At 39.0% G+C, this 23,423-nt stretch overlaps 1 protein-coding gene across 8 annotated transcripts in view; it reads left to right on the forward strand.

Moving 5' to 3' along the window:
• The window catches only part of NFIB (nuclear factor I B), a 221,200-nt gene that overhangs the window by 131,217 nt on the left and 66,560 nt on the right, over positions 1-23,423 (forward strand). For all 8 annotated transcript variants that reach the window (XM_039543436.1, XM_039543434.1, XM_039543437.1 and 5 more), the window contains 4 exons: positions 1,370-1,423; positions 17,668-17,736; positions 19,664-19,784; positions 22,126-22,244. In XM_039543436.1, coding sequence (XP_039399370.1) covers positions 1,370-1,423; positions 17,668-17,736; positions 19,664-19,784; positions 22,126-22,244 — 363 coding nt within the window. The remainder of the gene's footprint in view (positions 1-1,369; positions 1,424-17,667; positions 17,737-19,663; positions 19,785-22,125; positions 22,245-23,423) is intronic.

Genomic DNA, 23,423 nt, shown 5'->3' on the forward strand with positions numbered 1-23,423 from the left:
CTTGACCAAATATCATAGCCATATAAATGTTTAGGGAAGATGTAACTTACATTGCTGCTGTGGGAATGTAGCAAAGAATAGTTATAATAATTTTTATGAATGAGGATTGTATTTAGCATCTGCTACGTATACATCAGATTGCATTCTTCTCTTCATGCCTTACGCACATACATCTAGAGCAGAATGTACTTCGTTTACTTTTCTTCTGTAGATGTCAATGTGGATATAACTAACAGACAGGATGCGGGGTTTGTTTTTGTCACTTTTGGCATGCTACATCTATACCATTCACAATGCCCACTGTAGGCAGAACAAGAACACAGGAGTTGCATTATATCAAGTCAGACCATTGATTCATCAGATGGAGTAATTTGCCTTCAGTAGTGACCAATGCCTGGTGCTTGAAAGGAGCAGGAAATGGTGTTACCGAAATGTCGGGTTTGCCTAGCTGAGAGCCAATGACAGCCAGACAGGGATAAGGAAAAGTTGCTTTATTCTGCAGAAGAAAGGAGAGTTTTGCACCTTAGTACAAAGACTCTACTCCATACAAAAACCAGAGATTTTTTTATACACACCCACACACAGGCTCCGGTTGTGCTAACATTTTATTGGTGGTTAACAAACTCCACACTTCTGCTATCTGGTCAGCAAAAACCGGTTTGGGACCAGCTTTAGCTGCCTTAAGGCTGAAAAGGGAAGACAGTTTAAAAGTTTAGGCTACTGTGTACATAAGGTGTCTGTTTTTTTTTAATGGCTACTGACTGCTATTTATTATAAGGGCTACCAGTAGTTAAGGGGATTGCTGCTAACTGTTACAATGGGAATTGTCATACCACAGTACTCCAATCGTCCATCTAGTCCATTATTCTGTCTCAACTGTGGCAATACCAAATGTTTCAGAGGAAGATGTAAAACTTGCTACCCAAACTCACCTAGCTACTTATTCAGGGTTGTACATATGGGAGGATAGAGGGTATTCCTTCCTGACCTGTGTTGATGTCTACACCCTGAATATTTTCCTGGACGGCATTCTTCTTCAGTTTTGATTGATCAGCCATCCTGGTTGATCAGCCACCCTCTTTGATCTCCTCTGAAAATAATATTAAGCCTTTCTCTTCTGGTTCTTGTCCTTTTTCTGTTTACTACTCCAATGATCTCTCATTAATATTGGTTTTCTCATACTGTATGAACTGTGTGTATGTAACCACTTGGCTGTCACACAGTATGTTTTTACAGAAATGCCTTAATGTAGAAAGGCAGGGAAATGACCTTATAATTAAATTAATACTTTGTTCTTTAAGAAGTCTCATAAGGGTTGTGAGATACTTTCAAAACAAATTATTAAAACATTTCTTTGATTTCTTTGTAGATTCTGGACAATCAGGAAGTCCAAGCCACAATGATCCTGCCAAGAATCCACCAGGTAAATATGAGTTCCAGGACATGTGTAATGTAACATTGTTTGAGAACAAAGATACTACTGTTAATAGTTAAAAGAGTGCATAATTGGTCAGCAACCTATTTTGCACTGCTGAGTACATATAATCAGGACACACTGTGATTATATTAGCTCTTTTGAAGTGGCAAATTCCTTGATTGTAGTTTCATCAAGATTCATTTAATCACAGGAATTTTTCTTTCTGTTCCTGCTTCTTAAAAGTTAATAAGTGGGGGCTGGGCTGAGGGATAGGAGGCAATATCCTGAATCACAGTACTCTGATAATCCTCCAAAGGCTGAAGTTATTGCTATACCAGGGCAATAAAAATATTGCTCTGTCTTTAAAGTTAGTGACCAATTCTACAAGAATGTTTGTTAGTGCAATTTTATTTTATGCATGCATTGTAAATATACATATGCTTAGTTTATATACAAGGTTGTCAACTCACAGTAATTTTAAAAGCTCCATTGTTAGTAGTTGTGTTTCTTTTAAGTGATTCCAGTGATTATATGTGAATAGTCTCCATGAGAATTTCACTAAAAATAAAGGAATCAAAAGAAAATCAATACTAGACTTTGCCTTCCACGTTGTTTAGGCCAAACACTAAATATTTTGATGTAGTCATTCTAGGGCTGAGAATGGGCTATTTCATCCAATGTCTGGTAAATCTGCTTCAGAGCTTCAATCTTGGTTTTTAAATAACATTGGTTTTCTGTAATTATTCACAGGGTAAGACAAAACAAGTAATATCTGAGTCCTCCTCTCCCTAGGATTTTTCTTTGTTGGTAATGAGAGACACCCCTCCAAGTGGAGCATTACTGTATCCTCTCATTTCGGCCCTTTGTAAAGGTGTCTGTCTGGAATGAATTTAGGGTTAATGTCATCTGCTTTTTTTCCTAATAATGGAGTGAATCTCAGCATCAATCTGCTCAAGAGCTAGCTGGGTGATGTTGGAATGTTGCATGTACATAAATATTTTTTGGATGCAGATGAGGAGCAACAACCTACACTGGAAACTCTGAAATGATTTAGTATTAGGTGTTGATTAAAACTGTTCTTGTAGCATGTTGCAGTATGGCCGTCGTGTGTGACTGTGTAAAATGGGAGAAATCCTGGTTATATAATGTTTGTTTGTTTTTTTAAAAAAAAGCAAATTGGTCATATAACATAAAAAGCAAAAATAAATACAGGATAATCTGTAAATTTTTAAAATTTACAAAGCAGAATACCTTGTATAGTATGAGATTTTTGTTATGAACATAGATTTCTAGCTGAGGATCATTTTGGTTTACATTAAAGTTTGAAGCCTCTTTCGTTGAGAGACCTTGATACTGTTTTCCTCCAAGTTTTGTGGAATATCTGATTTGTTTTTTATTTCACTACAAAATATGATGTATGGTACAAATTATATTATGTAGTGCTTTAAAAATGCAAAAGCAACAACAAAAAAGCTTAAATTCCAAGAGCATGTAAAGTTCTTCTAAGTCCTTTGCTTTATTTTCCTTGAAGAAAGTTGAAGTTTTCCAAAACTCAAATTGTTGAGCCTTAGAAAAATCTTTTAGTCTAGTCTCTGATAAAGGTTATGTTTTAATAATCTATTTGTGCAAGCTCCAGAGAGAATCCAAATGTTTTTGTAATCCTCTTCTGCCATTTTTAATATATTTCTTTGTATGTATAATAATAATAATAATTAATTAATGCGATGTTAAGGTTGAGAAATGAATCAATACAAAAGTCAGGAAGTACAGATTTAAAGACAAATGATTGACTTTATCTCATCCTGCTTATGTAGCCATTAAAGTATGGGTCTCTTTATATCATGGCATTATTTATCATAAAACACAACATGTATCACAAAGTGGAATTTGTTTTTCAACCTTACATGGCTGTATATACTATTGTGTACTATGGTTTAATACAGACTCTGCATCTGTGCTGAAAAATAAGAATTTTGTTTTCAAAGAAAAAACAAACATTTGTGAAGTGATTATAGATGTAATGGACACAGTGTTAAAAACAAAGGTGTTATCTCAAATAAAACTGATCCATATGATCAAATATTAATGTATAGATTATCATGATTGAAAGCTCTTTGGGACACAGATTCATTTTATTGTATTGTGCAGCGCCTTCCATAATGGGGCCTTCATCTCTGGTTGTGGCCTGTCATTTCTACCCCAACAAAATAATAATAATAGACTATTAGCATAGTAGCAAGTGTAAAAATTGTGTTGTAGCTAATCTTCCTTACGTCTAATTTTAAGAAGGAAAAGTGCCTATCTTATAAAAGGTAAAGTAAAGCTATCTACTCTGACAAGATAATGACTCTGTGAAGGTGAGTTTGAAACAGCTGAGGACTTGCTTCCTGGTCAAGGGCAGAAGGCTGAATTAGGACTGACAATCTATACATTCTCAGTTTACAAGAACTATAGTGTCAAATAGCAGAGGGGCAGCTGTGTTAGTCTGGATCTGTAAAAGCAGCAAAGAGTCCTGTGGCACCTTATAGACTAACAGACGTACTGGAGCATGAGCTTTCATGGGTGAATACCCACTTTGTAGGATGCATGTGACGAAGTCGGTATTCATCAACAAGAACTATAGTGCGGGCTAAGAACCATAGCTGCAATCACATAAGAAATAACTAGGGAATCAGCAGGGAGATGTTCCTGCAAGCGCAAGATCTCCCCCGTCATAGGTCTCTCCCGGCCTTGACGCCTATTCCTTTCCTTCTCTCTACATTGCCTTCTGCCTTCTTCCCTCATCCCACCAAAATCACCCCAGCATCATGGAAAATAATAGTTTTTAAGAATTAAAATTAAGGCTTGGATCCATATCTGTACATAGGCTACATTGTATTACATGACAGCATATAATGATATAGCAAAAGAATACCTATGTGCAAAAGAGGTGAAGTTAAGGATGATCTTTCAGCCAAGAGCAAATTGAAAAAGGAAAACTGGGAACTCAGTATTAACTATACTGTTTGTGACCAGTCAACATGAGGCTATAATTTTTGTATGTATCATTTCTTTTTGGTTTTAGGTGATCCTACACTGAATAAGTTCACTGTACTTATCTCAATTACAACTTGTGGATATAATCCAGCAATAAATGTCCATGGCCTGCCAAGTTGTTCAGTCCCTAGGAAGTCATGGATGCTGGCACTATGTCAGGCCAGCCTAGCCAGAGGAAAGGTTGATCTGGCTTGAAAAGGAAAATAACAAACAAACCTGGCCCTCAAAAACTTCTGCAATATGGAGGGGTGGACGTAATTGACCGTAGGGAGGGAGTGCTCCTGTAAATGAACTAGCTGCCCCTGAAAAATATAAGGCTGTATCTTGCTTCACTTGAATCCTTTGCTCTGACTACAGAGGAGGGTTGGGAAGGCATACTTCTGGGTGTCATTTGCACATTGATGATTACATGAACCCATAGGTGTTGCACAATTTCCCCATAGGGTATTACGTAGTTGTTAAAAAGGAGGGAAGAAAGCATTGAGGTTTGTGGGACTCTACAAGACTATACGATGGAATGAGGAGAGGTTCATCACTATGAGATTTTTCAGAGAGGAATGACTGCTGTCCCATTGCCATTAAACCTCAAATGTGTTTCATTGGCACCATATAGTCACTGGTGTCAAAAGTCACAGAACATATTAGCGCAGAGGTTTGATTTCTGTTCCAGGCCAGGAGAAGGTTGACCATCCGTGCCAGAAGGTCCATTCCTGTATCATGTTTTGATCTGATGCCTGGATATGAAGGAGCCAGCATGTTGGCAGAGGATAGGTGGTGTTAGAGTTTGGATGCCGCTACTTTCTTAAGGATTTTGCCAAGAAAAAGGAGGTTGGAAACTGAGTGGGAACTGGCGAGGCTGTTGGTATTAAGAATGGGTTTTTCTAGGTTTGGCTAGACTACTGTGTTCTTAGGGTGTCTGGTAATTTGCCTTCTTAACCAAGAAGGGAGGGCAACACCACTTGCCAAACAAAAGACCATTAAGTGCACTTGCTGGAATTCTTTAAAATGTATTCCTAAAAATACACTGAATGTTTTGATATGTATAATGCAGTGTTAAGATTGTGTAGCTTGCGGTGGGAGTGGTATGTAGCTTTTGTAGCAGGATTCCAGGGGTGTCCTCCTTTAAGTTTTATTTTTCAATGTCTTTCATGTGGTACATTGCAAAAGCACTAAACTTGTTCTTTAGAAGTCTCTTTATGAGTCTAGTTTTAAAGGTCACCTCTCTGCAGGGATAGTTTTGCAATATCCAAAAGAGACAGATGAACCCCACTCAAGTCAGAGACTTTCTTGGTCCCCAAATATGAGTTTGAACACTATTAAGAACATAAGAACATAAGAAAGGCCGTACCGGGTCAGACCAAAGGTCCATCTAGCCCAGTATCTGTCTACCGACAGTGGCCAATGCCAGGTGCCCCTGAGGGAGTGAACCTAACAGGCAATGATCAAGTGATCTCTCTCCTGCCATCCATCTCCATCCTCTGACGAACAGAGGCTAGGGACACCATTCTTACCCATCCCGGTTAATAGCCATTTATGGACTTAGCCACCATGAATTTATCCAGTCCCCTTTTAAACATTGTTATAGTCCTAGCCTTCTCAACCTCCTCAGGTAAGGAGATCCACAAGTTGACTGTGCGCTGCGTGAAGAAGAACTTCCTTTTATTTGTTTTAAACCTGCTGCCTATTCATTACATTTGGTGACCCCTAGTTCTTGTATTATGGGAATAAGTAAATAACTTTTCCTTATCCACTTTCTCAACATCACTCATGATTTTATATACCTCTATCATGTCCCCCCTTAGTCTTCTCTTTTCCAAACTGAAGAGTCCTAGCCTCTTTAATCTTTCCTCATATGGGACCCTCTCTAAACCCCTAATCATTTTAGTTGCTCTTTTCTGAACCTTTTCTAGTGCTAGAATATCTTTTTTGAGGTGAGGAGACCACATCTGTACGCAGTATTCGAGATGTGGGCGTACCATGGATTTATATAAGGGCAATAATGTATTCTCAGTCTTATTCTCTATCCCCTTTTTAATGATTCCTAACATCCTGTTTGCTTTTTTGACCGCCTCTGCACACTGCGTGGACATCTTCAGAGAACTATCCACGATAACTCCAAGATCTTTTTCCTGACTCGTTGTAGCTAAATTAGCCCCCATCATGTTGTATGTATAGTTGGGGTTATTTTTTCCAATGTCTCCAATTTTTTCTATTGTAGTATATAGTGCTGTTAACGCCCCTTGCCATCTGCTCTTTCTTTCTCTTTGTATTGGAATCATAGCCTAAGGCAACCTCAGGTAAATGAGCCAGACCTTAAGCTCTGGTGTCCATTGCAATATATAGAGAGACATGGAAAAGAGAAGGTGTGTGTTGAAGAGAAAGGACATGATCCTCCATTAAGTTCATATGTGAGACATGTAAAAATTGCCAAGGAAAGTAAAAAGCCCTAAATACCCAGAAATATTAATAAAAATGTTGATATAAGCACCAGCCCTGACAACTCCAATACTGTATTTAACTACCGAATCCAGGCTCCCTAGCTCTGTATAGAAGTGTTTCTGGAGTTTTTCCATTCTTACAGATTGCTGGATGAGGTAAATTGGTACTCTCTTTGGTTATTTAAGGCTGCTGGCTAGCAGAGTTGATTTACTTGTACATTAGTATCAATACTGCTGAGTGGTTATTATAAGTGTAATTATTGCTATGGCCTGAAGAGCTTTTGTATGGGCATTTAAAAAAATGTTAAATCAAAATAAATAAATTAATAACCAGCAATATTAACATAGCAAAATAGCTTACTATTCTATTCTATTCTTTCCTTCCCAGGTTCCTGGGATATGGAAATTAAATCAAATGCAAGGTTGTAAATAAATTTTGAGGACCCAAGAAAGACTGTAGGGAAACCTGAAGGCCGGGAGGGAATGGAGACCACTTTCTATTCCTATTCGTGCTGGCAGGGCAAACCTCTGAATATGCAAATATCTCTTGTGGCTACAGAGCCTACCAGGCTGTCTGAACACTTCCTTGGGTCAGCAGCCATGGGAACTATACTCCCCTGGATTAGGCCCTAAATCCTTTATAATAATTTCTCCATTATTAGCCATTTAGAAAGAAGAATTTGATGATTTCATTTTTATAACATACAGCTTCAGAATTAATCTTTAAAGAACAGGTGATCTCAGCCTTTACAAATCTTTTCAAAATTTAATCAGCAAATTTCCTTGAGTTCTGGGTGACTCTGAGCACAGATGGTTGCTTTATTTTTATTGAATTGCAAGTTACCCTCTTGTGGGTGAGGAATTGACCCTCTAATTAATAGGAATAGAAGAGAAGTTTCACTGTAAAACTCCCCTGGCACACCACTGTAAGCAGCTTTTCTTGAGCAAGCAATGATGCCATAATATTAGTTTGGGGTTTTAGGCAGAATTTTATTTAAACAAACAAATGCTATCAGAACAGTTTTGAGTTTGGCTTGAACAACTTGGGAGTGGATATTTTAATATGTATGTGCTTGCTTTTTCCTGTGTGCCTGCAGCCATACCATCTCAGATTGTGATCTTGATCAGTTTAAAGTTAAGCTTCAAGATAAATTGCAAGGATTGGGTTGGTCAGGGCTCGACATTTTTTGAAACTTTCCCTTCCCAGAATGCTACAAGTGGTAATGTCAGTGATGGAGGGCATATCTTCACTTGGGAGGAGGGAGAAGAAAAGGTATGTTCTCAACTCAGGTTAGCTAACCTGGGTTAAAATAGAAGTGAAGACATGACATCTCGGCTATTAACTTGGGTTAGCAGCTCAAGTTTAACCTAGGCTTTAACTCACACTACTAACCTGAGTTAAAAGCTGAGTTGTTGTGGCTTCACTAATATTTTAATCGAATTTAGCTAACCCAAGTCAAGAACATACCTTTTTTTCTCTCTCTGAAGACACCCTGTGAAGGTGATACTCTTCTCTCTGAATCTCTCAGTACTGTACAAGTGTTGCAGCGTGGTGTTATGGGGCAGTGTGCAGCTGGAGAATGGCATCTTTAAAATGAGGTCTTGACAATGTATAATCTTCATCAATTCCATGACACTTTTCACAAGAACAGGAGTTTTAGCCTGTGAATTCCCCCTATATTTTCAGCTGGTTATGGTACCCTTACTTTCTAATCTATTCTGTAATGTTGCTGTGTATTGTAAAATTGCTACTGACTTTTACTCCAGAGGTGACCACGTTGATGTGGTGGGTAAAATGATTCCTAGTCCTATAGATACATAGTCTAACATTTTTCAAAAATAGGTTCCTAAAGTTAGACTACTAAATTCTTATTTAGGCACTAAATCAGTAATCTTGATTTTTAAAGTGCAAAACACCTAGCTCCATTTCACCCATTTTTTAAAATTGTGGCTGTAGTTTGTGAAACACTTCAGGATGGTTTGGGACAGAAGATGTTATATACATACGTTTTATTCCTTCTCCTTGCATTTCTTTTTGTGGCTTCAGGTAAATGAGTCTGATGGCAGTGCTTCATTCAGTTAAAGTGAGTTTTCCCTTCTTGGAATTACAGCAGCATATTAAGATTTCATTGTGTGACCCCAGCTATACTATGAATCCTGTCAGGTCAGGGGCCCAGTTACAACGTGGGGGTTAAGGGACTGGGTTACTACACGGTTGTCCCCTGACCTTGTTACAACACAACTGCAGTTTGTAGTAAAAGCTCAATCTTAACCATGTCAGGGACAGCCATATTGTAACTCAATCCGCTGACTTAGTTATATTTGTAATGTATTATATTTTATATATGGAGATATACCTATCTCATAGAACTGGAAGGGACCCTGAGAGGTCATGGAGTCTGCCTTCTAGCAGGACCAAGTACTGATTTTGCCCCAGGTCCCTAAGGGGCCCCTTTAAGGATTGAACTCACAACCGTGGGTTTAGCAGGCTAATGCTCAAACCACTGAGCATATGTAGACAGGACCTGCTGCATTCAACTTCTGCAACTAATATTGGTTAGTCGGCTGCTTCAGTATTTGCATCATTCCCTTCCCCTCCATCCCCCCTCTGCCACTATCCTGTGAGAAACTCAGACTCCTTGTGAGCATGTTTGTTACTGTACTGTACGAAAACAAACTAATACAAGAATCAGAAATAAGCAGTACAGTGTTTTAATGTTATTCATCATGACCTACTTTCCATAGTGTTACCAGACTTATTTGGCAACATCCTTACTCACACTGAGTAATACCTTATGCCACCAGTAGTCCCATTGAAATGAATGGGCTCCCTGGAGAAGTGAGGTACTGCTCATGGTAAGGAATCTGGCCCTTAATGTTTACAAAGGGCTTTAAGATTCTCTGATGAAAGGACCAATAGAAGTGCCAAGTTTTATTGAAATCATGCTAGCTATAGAGATAGAAAAGACCTATTAGACCATCCAGCATATTAGATTACCTATATTATAAAATCAATCCCTGCTGGGCTTCCTAGAGCACATTTTCTAGTGTCGTGTCCAGTGTTTACAAAGGCTTGGGCTTCCTTCACTTCCCTTGAGAGAGACACCACAGCCTAATTGATCCCCTTGCTAAGAAGTTTTCCTGATATTACCTTATATTTCCCCTTTTAAAAAATGCAAATGTGTCACAATACAACATATTTATGATTTTAAAAAAATCATTTAAATATATTGATTGGATCCCTACTTACTCTTTATGAATTGTTCAGTATCACAATGGTTTAAATGAAAAAATATGGTGTTTCATGATACCAAGAAGCAATTTTAGACTTTGGCATTAGACAGTATACAACAGAGTATAAACAGGCATTCTATTCATAAAAGTATAATTAAATCAAAAGACACTAAAAGGGCTGGTTAAAGATTTGTAAAACCAGACATGACAGTTAAGCGTTGAAGTCATTTGAGAACTAGGCCTGTACAGCACAAGTTAGTGCAAAACTAAACGATTTTTAAATATATATGCCTCAAAAACATTTTGATTTTTAAATCTTAATCATTTAAAAACTGGAATCAATAATTCAGCATTTGTGTGTGTGTGTGTGTGTGTGTGTGTGTGTGTGTGTGTGAGAGAAGGTGATGAACAGAAATTGCTTTTTCAAACTGTAGAGAAAGCACATTGCTGTCAAGTACTACAGGCTGTGTTAGGATGACTTGCCCAGATCCTGTCGCCCAAAGGTTGCTGCATACACCTCTTGGCTCATTGCCCATTATCCACAATGGCCCAGTCTGATAATTGTAGTATTAAGTTTGGAAAACCTATTTCTCTGGAATGTCTTCTATGCAAAACAAGGTAATGAGAGAAGCTGGGTTTTCCACATCTCCCTTATAAAATAAAAGGAAAGGAAAAAAACCAAACCCAAGCAAACTGGTTTAAGCTTATGGAAGCATTTCTTTTGACTGACCCACAGATTACAACAAAATACATTTCTGGCAGGCAGATTCTTTCCTTGTACTAGAGTCAAATTTAAAAAATGATAATTAATAAAATGTAACTCTACAGAGTACATTATCTCTCAAGCAAAGTGAAGGGTTAGTAATGACATGTTCACATCAGTTTTAAACAGCAAAGACTGACATTTGTTACTGTGGACATCAAAAGAGATATTAAATATTTTAAGGAGGAATGGGGAGGTGTTATGGTAGGTTCTGTACTTGAGGAATTCAGAAAAAATTAACAAGATTCTTAATTTAAATATCTTTACTGTGTTAAGGCAGGCTGTGCTTCAGGGATAATGGAATTTAAAATATCCCCATATTGTATGGAGTATAACTGTATATCTTTTTCTTTCACACAAGATTATAATGGAAATAAGAACAGTAAGTGCTATTCTGTAGGGAGATCAGAATTCCAGAGTGAAAGGTGATATCTTACACTATTAAAATCAAATGTTCTCCAGTGTTCAAGTGCTGCATATTACTTCTATCGTATCACTGTCTGGAGTTCTTCTCTTCCAGTTCCATCTGACACGCTCTCCTATCCAGTTTTTGCTCCTTGCACTCCTCTGAAACAGCTTTCATAAAGTGTCTAATGACCTGTTCCTAGCTAAAGCTCAAAACCATCCTCATCCTCCTTAGCCTGTCAGCCACCTTTGACACAGTTGAGCATGCTCTTCTTGAAGTCTTGTTCTCCCTTGGCTTCTATGACTCTGTTCACTCCTGATTCTCCTTCTACCTCTCTATTTGCTCCCTCAATACATCCTATAGACTAGAGAACCCTCCTCGTCTGCTCTCCAGATTTCTGAGCAGGTTCCACAGGGCTCTGTCCTTGGTCCCGTTCTCTCCTCCCTCAGCACCTTATGTCTGGGTATTCTCCTCCACAAACACAAATTCAACTACCATCTCCATGCTGATGACTTAATATATCTCTGTCTCTCTGCTCCAGACCCATCTCCTTCTGTCCAAACTAATATCTTGGTCTGTAACTTTGTCATCTGGCTGTGACTGTCTAGCTGTCAGCCCAAGGTCAACATGACTAAAACAGAGCACCTGATTTTTCCTTCCAAGCCCACTCTGCTACCTCCCTTCTGTGAAATGACCCCTCAGGACCTCAAGGAGAAAGGGACAGATGCTGAATTGTGAATTTGGGAAACTCTGTTGCCAATCCCAATTGGCGAGGAATTATGAGCCCTTCTTCTTTCCTTCTTCATCTTTGACTTAGAACCTCTCTCTAGGTCCTTGCATATATGTCAAATCTTGCCAGTTCTTTCTGCATAATATCTCTAAGATATGGTCTTTCCTATCCATCCACACAGATTAAACTTTCATCCAGGCACTCATCATTTTGCATCTTGACTGACATAACACCCTTCTCTCGGTCTTGACAGATCCAATCTTGACCTGCTCATATCCATTCAAAATGCTGCTACAAAGTTGTTTTCCTAATCTGTCACTCTGACCACGTCATCTCCCTCTTTACATCCCCCCTCCCTGACTCTCCCCCACTTCTCTCTCACATCAAACATAAGCTGCCTTTTTAGTGCACTTCATGGCTTGTTTCCACCCTACCTATCAACTCTCATTTGCTATCTAGATGTTAACCTCACCTCTAGTCAGCCCATTATGACAGGCTCCACTGTCCACTTGTCACATTCTCAAATAACACTGTCATTCTTTCTCCCAAACTCACTCTCCCACTTGGGAGGAGCTTCCTATAAACACCCACAAAGCAAATGCATTATCCCCTCTCTAAACCCTCCTTTCGCCTGATGCCTACAAAAAACCTTGACAATGGCTAGACTCCTGGTGTGCTGCGACCACTACTTATCATGCTGACCAATATTATTTTATTGTTTACTTGTACTCCCCGTCTTTCTCTCTGTATCTATTTGTTGTCTCTCGTCTTATAGTTACATTGTAAGCTCCTTGGGGCAGGGACTGTCTTTTTGTTCTGTGTTTGTACAACATCAGACTAGTAGGTGTTGGTCGATGACTTATACTCAGAAATGCTACAGTAATGCATATAGCAATAATATTTATAGTGCCTGCTTCTACAGCAAATTAAAACAATTTAATAACACAATATTGTTGTATCTCATCTCTGGAAGCCAAGAACTGTTCTATAACATATCCACAGCGGATTTACTTCCTAACTAGTTAAAACCACTGAACTCTGCTGGTACTAGAATCAAACATACTGTGCTTATTTTTCCTATACTCAGAGGCATTGGAATCCACCTTGCATGCTTGAACATAATGCTCAGAATGAAGTATAAAACCTAATGTAGCACAGTGCCTGTAAAATCAAATATTTAGTATGGCTTCGTTTCACTGCCAGGTTTTTTACAATATTTTATGTCTTATTAAATAGAGAAATTTCAGTCTGTTTTTAAGTTGCTTCAGGGGGTTAAAATCTGCATGTTTTGTTTCAGTTTCTTTAGTGCCAGGCAAAGTGTGTATGTGTAATTATTTTCAACTTGCTGAGGGTTTAAGCTTACTAGCCAGGGTTGAAGATAGCTGGGTTGTCACTTTGCAATATACGGGCTTGATTTGTATGGACAACTCTCTGGAAAGGGAGGTGCGTATCTGTGCCACTGAGTCACAGTTCCTTCTCTGCTCCTGGCTCACTTGCAAAGGGAAATAATCTGCTATTGCCCCTTACCCGTAGCAGATTACTCCCTTCCACCTTCCCTTTGTGCTGAGTCAGTGTATTGGGATGTGTGGAGTCAAGACTCTGCCTTTCCTTGCTCTCTCTTCACCCACTCTCTGCTCAGTGCATGTTGCTTAAAATGTAGCACAAAGCATGGTGGTGAGTTTGTGATGTGGCAGCTAAAAAACCAGCTGCCTTAGGGTTTGTCTTTATTGCAATGTTTGCTCAAGTTAACTCCTCTCAAGTTAGCCTTGCTTGAGTTAGAGCAGCCACACTGCAAAACAGCTCCTCAGCTGCACAGAATGTTTGGATTAGCAGCAGAGAGTAGCTGAGTCCCCACTGTGTTCCTAGCTTGAGTGTCAGCAGCACTCAGACTTCAACCTACACCTCGTGACAGGCCGCCTGGGCTTGAATTTAAAGCACCACTTGAGCTAGAGATTTTTGTGTGTGCCCAGGAGTCAGGTTAGGGATAACACTTGAGTTGTACCTTCATCTACACTGCAGTGAAGACAAGTCCTTAGCAGAGCATTAGCAGAGTCATAAACCTCATATAGTTGAACTGCTGAAACATGAGACAAAGTCACACTATGTTACTGTGGGTTACAGAAGCAAATCTAAGTTGCCATGTTCCTTTTGAAAGACTGTGGCAAAGTGGATGAGAGTTGGGTTTTTTCCCCAGCTGTGCCTGAAATGATCTTTTGCATTTTAGTCACACCCCTACGTTCCAGTATGAGACATTGGCTCATAATAAAGGCTGTGAAGGGAAGAAAAATATTAACATGAGTCAGTGGAAGATCCAGGACCCAGAACTCATGATCTCTTGACTTGATAGCATGATAACCAAAGCTTGTCACATCATTGCAAGAAGTCCAAAATCATATTACAGTGGAAATACAAATTTTGGCAACACTGCTTTCTGTCCCTCTGTGCCTGCAACTGAGATGTGGGGAGGCTGGGCAGGGCGTGGGAGAGTGTGTGGGGGAAGACGGGAAATTATTTACTCCCTGTCACAGAGGGAAGTAAAGATTTGACAGAATACTCCCTCCTTTCCTTCCAGCAGAAACCAAAGGGGGCAGGGGGAGGGAAGAAGATGAAAGAGAGAATGCCTCCTCTTCTAAGCAATCAGTGATGAGTAGCGCCCTACCAAATTCACGGGCCATTTTGGTCAATCTCACAGTCATAGGATTTTTAAAATAATACATTTCATTATTTCAGCTATTTAAATCTGAAATTTCACGGTGTTGTACCAGTAGGGGTCCTGACCAAAAGGAAGTTGTGGAGGGATCGGAAGGTTATTGGAGGGGTGTTTCAGTACCTTTACCCTTACTTCTGCACTGCTGCTGACAGTGGTGCTGCCTTCAGAGCTGGGCAGCTGGAGAGCAGCAGCTGCTGGTCGGGAGCCCAGCTCTGAAGGCAGAGCTGCCACCAGCAGCAGCACAGAAGTAAGGATGGCATTGCCACCCTTATTTCTGCACTGCTGCCTTCAGAACTGGGCGCCTGGCCAACAGCTGCCGCTCTCCGGCCACCCAGCTCTGAAAGCAGCGTAGAAGTAAGAGTGGTAATACTGCGACCTGCCCTAAAATAACCTTGCGACCTCACCCCGCAATTCCCTTTTGGGTCAGGACCCCCAGTTTAAGAAACACTGGTCTCCCCCTGTAAATCTGTAAAGTATCGGGTAAAAGCACACAAAAGGCCAGATTTCACGGTCCGTGATGCATTTTTCATGGCCGTGAATTTGGTAGTGCCCTAGTGATGAGAAAAATGGCAAAAATCCTTTCCCTCTAACATTCAGGGGAGTGGGAGAAGCAGGGAAGGAGCAGAGAAACAGAAGCTGTCAAAAGAGAAAAAGGGGAGGGGGGGTAGAAGGAAGTAGCTTGGAGAGAAGGAAAGACCTACAGGGCTATTTCATCACATATGGCAATAAAGAGATGCAGTGATGTATATTGATGTAACCTGAGGATTGAAACATCATGACAATGTCAGGACATGCTTGCTGCGAGGCTGTGTATTGCAATGACACTCAACTGACAATGGGTCTTCAGCTCTGAAGTTTGAGATTGATTAGTCTATGTAACTTTTACTATTTGAAATTCATTTCCTTGAAAGTGTGACTATTTGCTCTTTTTCACCCTGGCTAGTAGGTGTAACAAATAGTGTAGCAAAGACGGTAGGCCTGCATAATACAGTTTGAGCTCAGTTGGATGTGTTAACTCTTCTCAGCTTGCCCCGTGAAGTGCACTCTTTACACATGCATTGCTTGACAATTTGGTTGCCCTTATGTGAGCCAGAATAGACTTCAGCTGTCTTTCAGAGCTAGCAGGAGTCAAAGTTCCCCCACGCCAATGACTCATCAGTCTAAGTGGGTAAGGCATGTCAATTTCATAGTCAGCATTACACAAGGGGGTGATGTGGCCCGCATCTAATCTGACCACCTTTGATTGCCCTAACCTGATGGATCAGGTACCTATTTTGTAACTGGGTTTACTAGAGGTGGCTTTTCAGTGTGAAATCAAGGAAGATTCAAACATACAACCTCAAGGATTGTAGTCAACATGTTAACCACTCAGCCACTGCTAGCAGGAGTGAAGAGTAGTAAAAGCTTCCCCGCCCTAAAAGAAAAATAAGCACTGTTATTCCGAATGCACCCAGGGAGTAAAGTGTGCCAGTTTTACAGTCACTTTTCTGACTTTAGCAGCTTTTTAATGTATTGCTAACTTACCTGAAGGTGGAAAGTACTGGGTTCCTAAAATATATATTAAAGGAGACTGATCAAGCCTTATCACATTACACACATTCCAGATAATTTGATTGCGATCAACTATGATCTGCAATGGATACATTTAAAAGTTCCTTTTAAAGATTTTATTGTTATGGAAGGTATTTACTATGTTAGTGGTATTACCCATGGTAAACATAGGGAATACCAGTTCATGCTGCTAATACCTTACCTAATGGGAAAAATTGTTTTAGGAGCACTTGCTTATATATGCCTTTGGCTTTATATGGTGCCATATAGGATGTGAATTATGATGATGTATGTAAAAGTTTAAAAACTTCTGGGGCAAAATGCATTTTTAATTGAAAATGGAGAACACGTTCTTTTGTGTAGACTATATTAAGCAGTACAGAGTAAAATGTAAGGTATTCTCCCCTCTGTGCACAGGCATAACTCCTAATAATGTTAACAGGAGCTCTATACATGTTACAAGTGGATTATGACCCCCTGTAAATCTAACAAAAAGCTTGAGGAGTTGCATCTATACCTCCAAAGGCTGTGATCCCATGTGATCTCAACCTAAGCAGGGTGAGCCTGGTTAGTACTTGGATAGACGACATCCAAAGAAAACCTTGTTTTCTTGATTCTACATCTTGTAGCTTCATCACTTGGGTGGTGCTAATTTGAGTTTGATATTAGCTGTTGTTTCACTGCATCATTTCCTGGTGTAACTGCATTTCAGTCGTGGGGAGAGAGAATCATCTCTCTCTCTTTCTCTCAATATAAATAGATATATAGAAGCCAAAATTTTCAAACATGGGTGCCTAAAGTTGGGCTCTTAAATCTGTGTTTTGACCTGTAGATAAATACCTAACAAACACAACAGATTTCACTTTGGCCACTGAACATCTAAAAGGCCCTGCTACCATTTGAGTCAATAGCAAAACTCACATTGACTTCAAAGGGGAAGAATCAGGTCCTAAGATGGTAATTTGTAGTCACTGCCATCTTGGCCTAGATTCCAAACCAGAAACTTACCCAGCAGAGATAGATAGTTTAATCTCTCATTACCAAATTGCCTGATCCAACAGAAAGTGTTCCAATCTCTTCTTATTTTGATACTGTCAGTCAAATAGAAAAGAACAATGAAAGGAGGTTGTTATATACTTTTCTCAGTTGACTAAGTATATTGGTTGTTAATTTTCATTGATATGTTGAGGAATCTCTTGTATGGAATCTAAATTTTGCACACAACAGTCTGGATTTCAACTCTCATCCCATCCTGTGAACTGCTGTCATCATGTTTTGATCTAATTTTTGGACTTTTCTTTGTTGATTCTGCTATTAGACGGTATATATATTTTTGTATTTCTAAGAAAGTTAGTTGACAACAGTATTATGATCTTTTTCAGGGTACCTTGAAGATAGTTTTGTAAAATCTGGAGTCTTCAATGTGTCAGAACTTGTGAGAGTGTCCAGAAGTAAGTTAACACATTGTATTTAATGATTTAACACATGCAAAAAGCCTAATACATAGTCCACTGAAGTCAATTGAAGGCTCTCCTTTGACTGTAATGGAGTTTGTTTTGGGCCCTAAGACAAGAAGAAAATACTTTTAACCTTGTGCATGATGTCACAGTGCATCTTGCATACATTTATAATAAAACAGGTAAAAGGCTTTCTTTGTTTTTTCAAATTCTGAATCAAACATCTTATTAAGAACTTAAATCCATTTGCTGTGCATGGCTCAATGAAGTGATGTCAATAAAATTACCATAGATGAGGAAATAAGTTCTTTCATGCACTTGCAACTTTTCCCCGTCGTTGTATCCTCTGTACATCTTTGAAATTCTGCTAAACCATCAGATGTCTCTTTTCATTTACTTTGCTCCAATCTCATGACCTTAAAGGACAGTTACATCATAGCAAGAATAGGGAGTATAATTAATTGAATGTAGGCTGTGGTAGTCTCTCTCTCTGTAACATATATACAAATTCATAGAAAATCTTAATATGGTATAAGAATAATCTATAATCCAGATATTGTTTTTATTTACTCCTATTTTTGGTATACTTCCTTCTTGTATTTAATGTAAATTCTGTTCATTTCTTTCTGTTTAAGACTTCATTTTGAAAAGAGTGAACAAAAATATGAATTTAGAACTCGTTTAGAAACAACAACAGTGATGAATATGGACTTTATAACTAAAACTTCAATGGTTGAATGTTCCAGGAACCTCCCCAAAACTGTCTGCTGCAAATTTTACACTAGCGCTAGTTCATGCTAGGACCGGACACCTTGCAAGTTTTCATTAGTTCAGCAAAGCTAAAGATCTGATTCTGATCTCACAGCTCTGTAAATACCCCACCAAAAGACTGATGTGATATAATGTGTGCATGGAATATATTCAGTAAAACTGCTCGTTATTTATCTTAGCACTGAGTTTTGAGGCCAAATTGTGTGCATAACTCCCACTGACATCAATGGTTATTTAAATAAGAGTTACATGTGTGTATCTGAGTGCACTTTAGGCCCCACGGATTAAGGCACATGCACTTTTTATGCCCATCCAAGTTATGCATGTGCTACACTGAATGTTCTTTCCAAAATTGGGGATTTGCATATGTGAAATACAGGTTTCACATGCTCATAAGGTGTGTTGTCTGAGCAACTCACACACACAGACTTTTAATCATTTGGTCATATCTGAAAAAAACAAGATTATGTTGTTGCCAAATCCTCTGCTTCTCAGTGTTACTCATAATGCCCTTCTAATAATAAATTTAAAAGTATGTGGTTTCTGTGGGACTTCTTCCCATGTGTTTGTTTAACCTCAAGCCACAACAAAAGTATGCTGTAATTGTTAGAAAAATTCAAACCTTCAGATAAGTTATACAACGTTCAATTATTTTTGAAGTTAAAATGCTCAATGCACAGACAGTACACAAAGGTAAAGATAACAGTATGTGTGTGTACACAAAAACAATATCTGCATCATAGGTGAAAGCAAATTTACCAGTGCAATGCTCTCTCCATATATGGCTATTTCTGGCATGAGTAGGCAATCAGGGATGTTCACACGCTTTTACAACATGCTCAGTTTTGTATCTCCGTCTTTCTCACTTTTTCCCATTCATGATTTCCACATTATCTATGATAAAACAATAATATACAGTAATAAACCTGCATATATGTTCAGAGATTTTCTGGGGAGGAGGCAGAGGGAGCAGTTCATTTGTTTTTAAGGTATGTAAAATTTAACAGAACTTGACTGTACTTGATTTCTTCAATAGGCAGAAAACTAGTTACAAATTTTATAATGTCAAGATTTTTTAAATGTTAAAATAGAAAGGATGGTCAAAAATCTAGAGATTAGTTTTGACTCTTCTTAATAATATATTATTCAGCGCCTATTACCCAGGGAACTGGAGTGAACTTCCCGATTGGAGAGCTTCCGAGCCAGCCATACTACCATGATATGAATTCGGGTGTAAATCTACAAAGGTCACTGTCCTCTCCACCAATCAGGTAAATATATTCTTAAAACAGTAAATATTAGTGTTTGGCAAAAATATTGATTATTTGGCTATGTGAAATCAGGGTTCATGATGTGGGAAAAGCAATTCAATAATATTGTAAAGAAAGTGTGAGATTGCATGAGCTCTTGTTACTCTTATAAATTTGAGTATATTTTTATATATATATTATATTTTTTATAAATTATATGTAGATAATAAACTCATGGTGTAAGAATATCTTCCTGTAAATGGGACGAGTGTTACAAACGATACCACTTCACTCTAGTTTTTGAAACCACTTTCTAGTTGTCTAATAGAGGAAGCCACATTCTAGTGGTCTATTCGCGAAAAGCAATGTGTTCTAAAACTGCTCAGTTATACACACAGAGAGATTTTACATTTGCAAGAAGAAGGGGTGCATTTAACGCTACTGACTGACTAAGGCAGAACAGTTGTAGCTCTGTGGAGAATCACGGTTTTGTTTTTATTTAACACTGCTGCCTTTTCTCACGTTTTGCATCCTTTTGAAAGGATGCTAAGACTCACTTTGCTCTGCTCCTATAGGTAAAATTATAAATGATCTCCTAATCTGCCAGTCAGATTTCTCCGGGTTTTAGAAAACAATCTAATACTATTCTGTGAGAAAAACCTGGTTGCTCCATAACTTTCATTAGCTGGTAAGAAGATGGTGACTCATAATCATCCCTGGTAAAGGGCTCCTTAGCATCCTGGGTCAGGCATAGAATAGGGAAGCGGGGGAAATCAGCCACGTTATATGTAAATTCAATTGTGGGGACATGAAGCACCAGAAGTCGGATCTCAATCTCCTGAAGGAGCACACAAAGGTTAATTATAACTATTTGAGTGTTTCCTCTTGGAGTTCTCCCCAGGTTGTTATGACAGGAGAAGGATTGTCTCCAGTGGACTAGGCCATGGGATAGGTCCCCACCCTTCACAGGACTCTAGAGCAGGGATCGGCAACCTTTGGCACATGGCCACATCCCTCAGCGCACGCTGCTTCCCGCAGCCCCCATTGGCCTGGAATGGCAAACCGCAGCCAGTGGGAGCTGCGATGGGCCAAACCTGCAGATTTTGCAGGCAAACAAACCGTCCCAGCCTGCCAGCGGATTTCCCTGATGGGCCACGTGCCAAAGGTTGCCGATCCCTGCTCTGGAGGGGGCCAGGCTTGGTTTTGGCTGTGGCTTCCCCCAGAACCTCCTCTTAAGTGGAGGGAGTTCCCTAGTGCAGAAGCAGAATTGGTGGAACGTGATATAGGCAAGAGTTGTATTATCTTTCCTGGGAAATTTCTGTGAGGCTAGTCAAGGGATGATAAATGGGACCACTGAATCCCTGCTTCAGCCAACTCTGGCCTACTCCTCTCCACCTCTATGGATTCTGACTCTGTGAAGCACCATTCACATGGTCTTAGGAGGGGCAGAGAGCATCACAGTTTTTGAAATAATTACTAACAAGGTTATTATTAACAATGTCTCAGTCTGGTTATTGTGGGGTCTTAGTGTACATTTCTGGATTTAACTCCATTATCTTTTCAGCCTTACAGTTCACCTTTTAAATCAAATATAAATTCATCCTCATGGTATTGTCATAATTATTTCATGGTATTGTCAAAATATGGTTAAAGCTTCATGCTTGGCTCCCCATCTTCCTTTGGAAATTTGCTTATTCTGAGAAGTTTCAGAAGGCGTTGATAAGAGGAAACTTGCCTTTCTCCTACTAGATTGAAGTGAAGTGAATTTCTTTGAATGATGGAGTTTGAAATGCAGACCTTTCATTTTAAATTAAACTAACCAAAAATGAAAAGACTGTGTTTCAGGGCAGGCCTCTTTGAAAAGTAACTTGGTACTCTGATCTGGTGGAGTGGGTAAAGTAAGCTTTCTTTCTACTAGCATATTCTGAGCTATTGAAGTCTTACCTGGCTGACCTTATCAGGGGTGCAGAAACACTCCTCCATTGCTTTTCTTTGCCTGAAATGAATTATACAGAGAATGTAACATTTTAGTGACATTACCCTTTTACAGCAGGTTGCAGGTTTTGGACGTTTGGCCATGGTCTTAAATGCCGCCAGACTTAGAACGTGCAGAGATTGAAAATTCTCCCCACAGCGGGTTTTTTGTGTATTATGCACACATGACAACTATATAATGTAAATATTTATATACAATGCATACATACAATGACCTACGTTAGGGGTCAGGCTTAACATTTGTTTTCATGGTTTTTCTTTTAATTGCTCTCTGTGTTGAAAAATTTGTTTAAATCCTTATAGCCTCTGCTGTACCAATGCTAACTGCACATAAGTCTTAATACCAACACCTTTGTTCTTTCAACAGCAAGAGACCCAAAACTATCTCCATAGATGAAAATATGGAACCAAGCCCAACCGGAGACTTTTACCCCTCTCCAAATTCACCAGCTGCTGGGAGTCGGACATGGCATGAAAGAGATCAAGGTGAGTAGCATGAGGACCATTTTATGCCAAAGTGTTCAAACATACATCAGAAATATAGATTTTCCACTCTTCATTTGCATAATTGCAATGCAATGACACTTAAAAAGGGGGAGGGAATAAATCTTAGCTGTTCTTCACAACAATTTTTTGAGTGTTTCTAAACAAATGTATCTTTTAAAAAAAAAACCTAATTCAAGTAGCATGAACAATCTCATAATCATCATTTTTCCACATAGTCAATTGTATTATTGTTATTAAAACATTTATTACACAAGAAGTATTCTTTGAAAACCTAATTGATATTATGTACACTCTATGAAAGATAATAACTCCATTCCAACAGGATTTGAACATTATCTTTAGTTTTTAGCTGAGTAAAACTGAAGTGTCGCCACACTTTGGTTGAGCCAATATTAAGTTACTAAGGCTCAGTTTCTGCACTGGGATTCTGCATTAAGGAAGACCCTTGTACCTGGGCACAGTCCCATTATCTTCTATGGAATTCTGTTTGAGCTCAGGGTCTATGTTAACGAATCCTGATGTAGCATTGGTGTCTTTGTCTGTATTCTGACGTGTGTTGCAATATTTTGTCAGGGTACTAGATCCCAATTACAGTATTTTGTTAGAGAGGGAAATAACTGACCATGGAGTGAATTTAACATTTAACTGTTGTCACCCTTGGTCTTCGCATTAATGCCAAGATAGAATTCCCTCACACCTGTAATGTGTTATGATATTCCCAGTATATACATTGTAGATGTTTTAATCATCATATTGTTCAAAGGATTCTGTGCTTGGTGCTTGTCAGCCCCGTGCAGTTCTTCAGACACATCCATGCACTATGTAGCACAGCTTGTAAAGTCAGAATAAAAAGCCAGACATGTAATTCCTTCGTTAGCTCCCACTCCTATTATTTAGCTCCTGCTACCTCAGTCCTTTGCTCATCAGTCAATTCCAACCTCTCCATTTCTGACTGGCTGTTTGGTGTGCTTTTATTTATTTATTTATTTTTATTTTGGGATGGGTTTTTTTGCATTTAGAATTTTTCCTGGGTGGGTGGAGGTATTGTGGTGGTGGTGGTGCATGTTAAGTAATTAATTTAGTTGCATTTCCCCTTTGCATTTTTTTGTTGTCTCTCTTTATTTTAATTGTCCCTCCCTGCCCCATTTAATTCTTTTT

This window comes from Mauremys reevesii, linkage group 6 (genome assembly GCF_016161935.1).
Source record: "Mauremys reevesii isolate NIE-2019 linkage group 6, ASM1616193v1, whole genome shotgun sequence".
Classification (NCBI taxonomy): domain Eukaryota; kingdom Metazoa; phylum Chordata; order Testudines; family Geoemydidae; genus Mauremys; species Mauremys reevesii.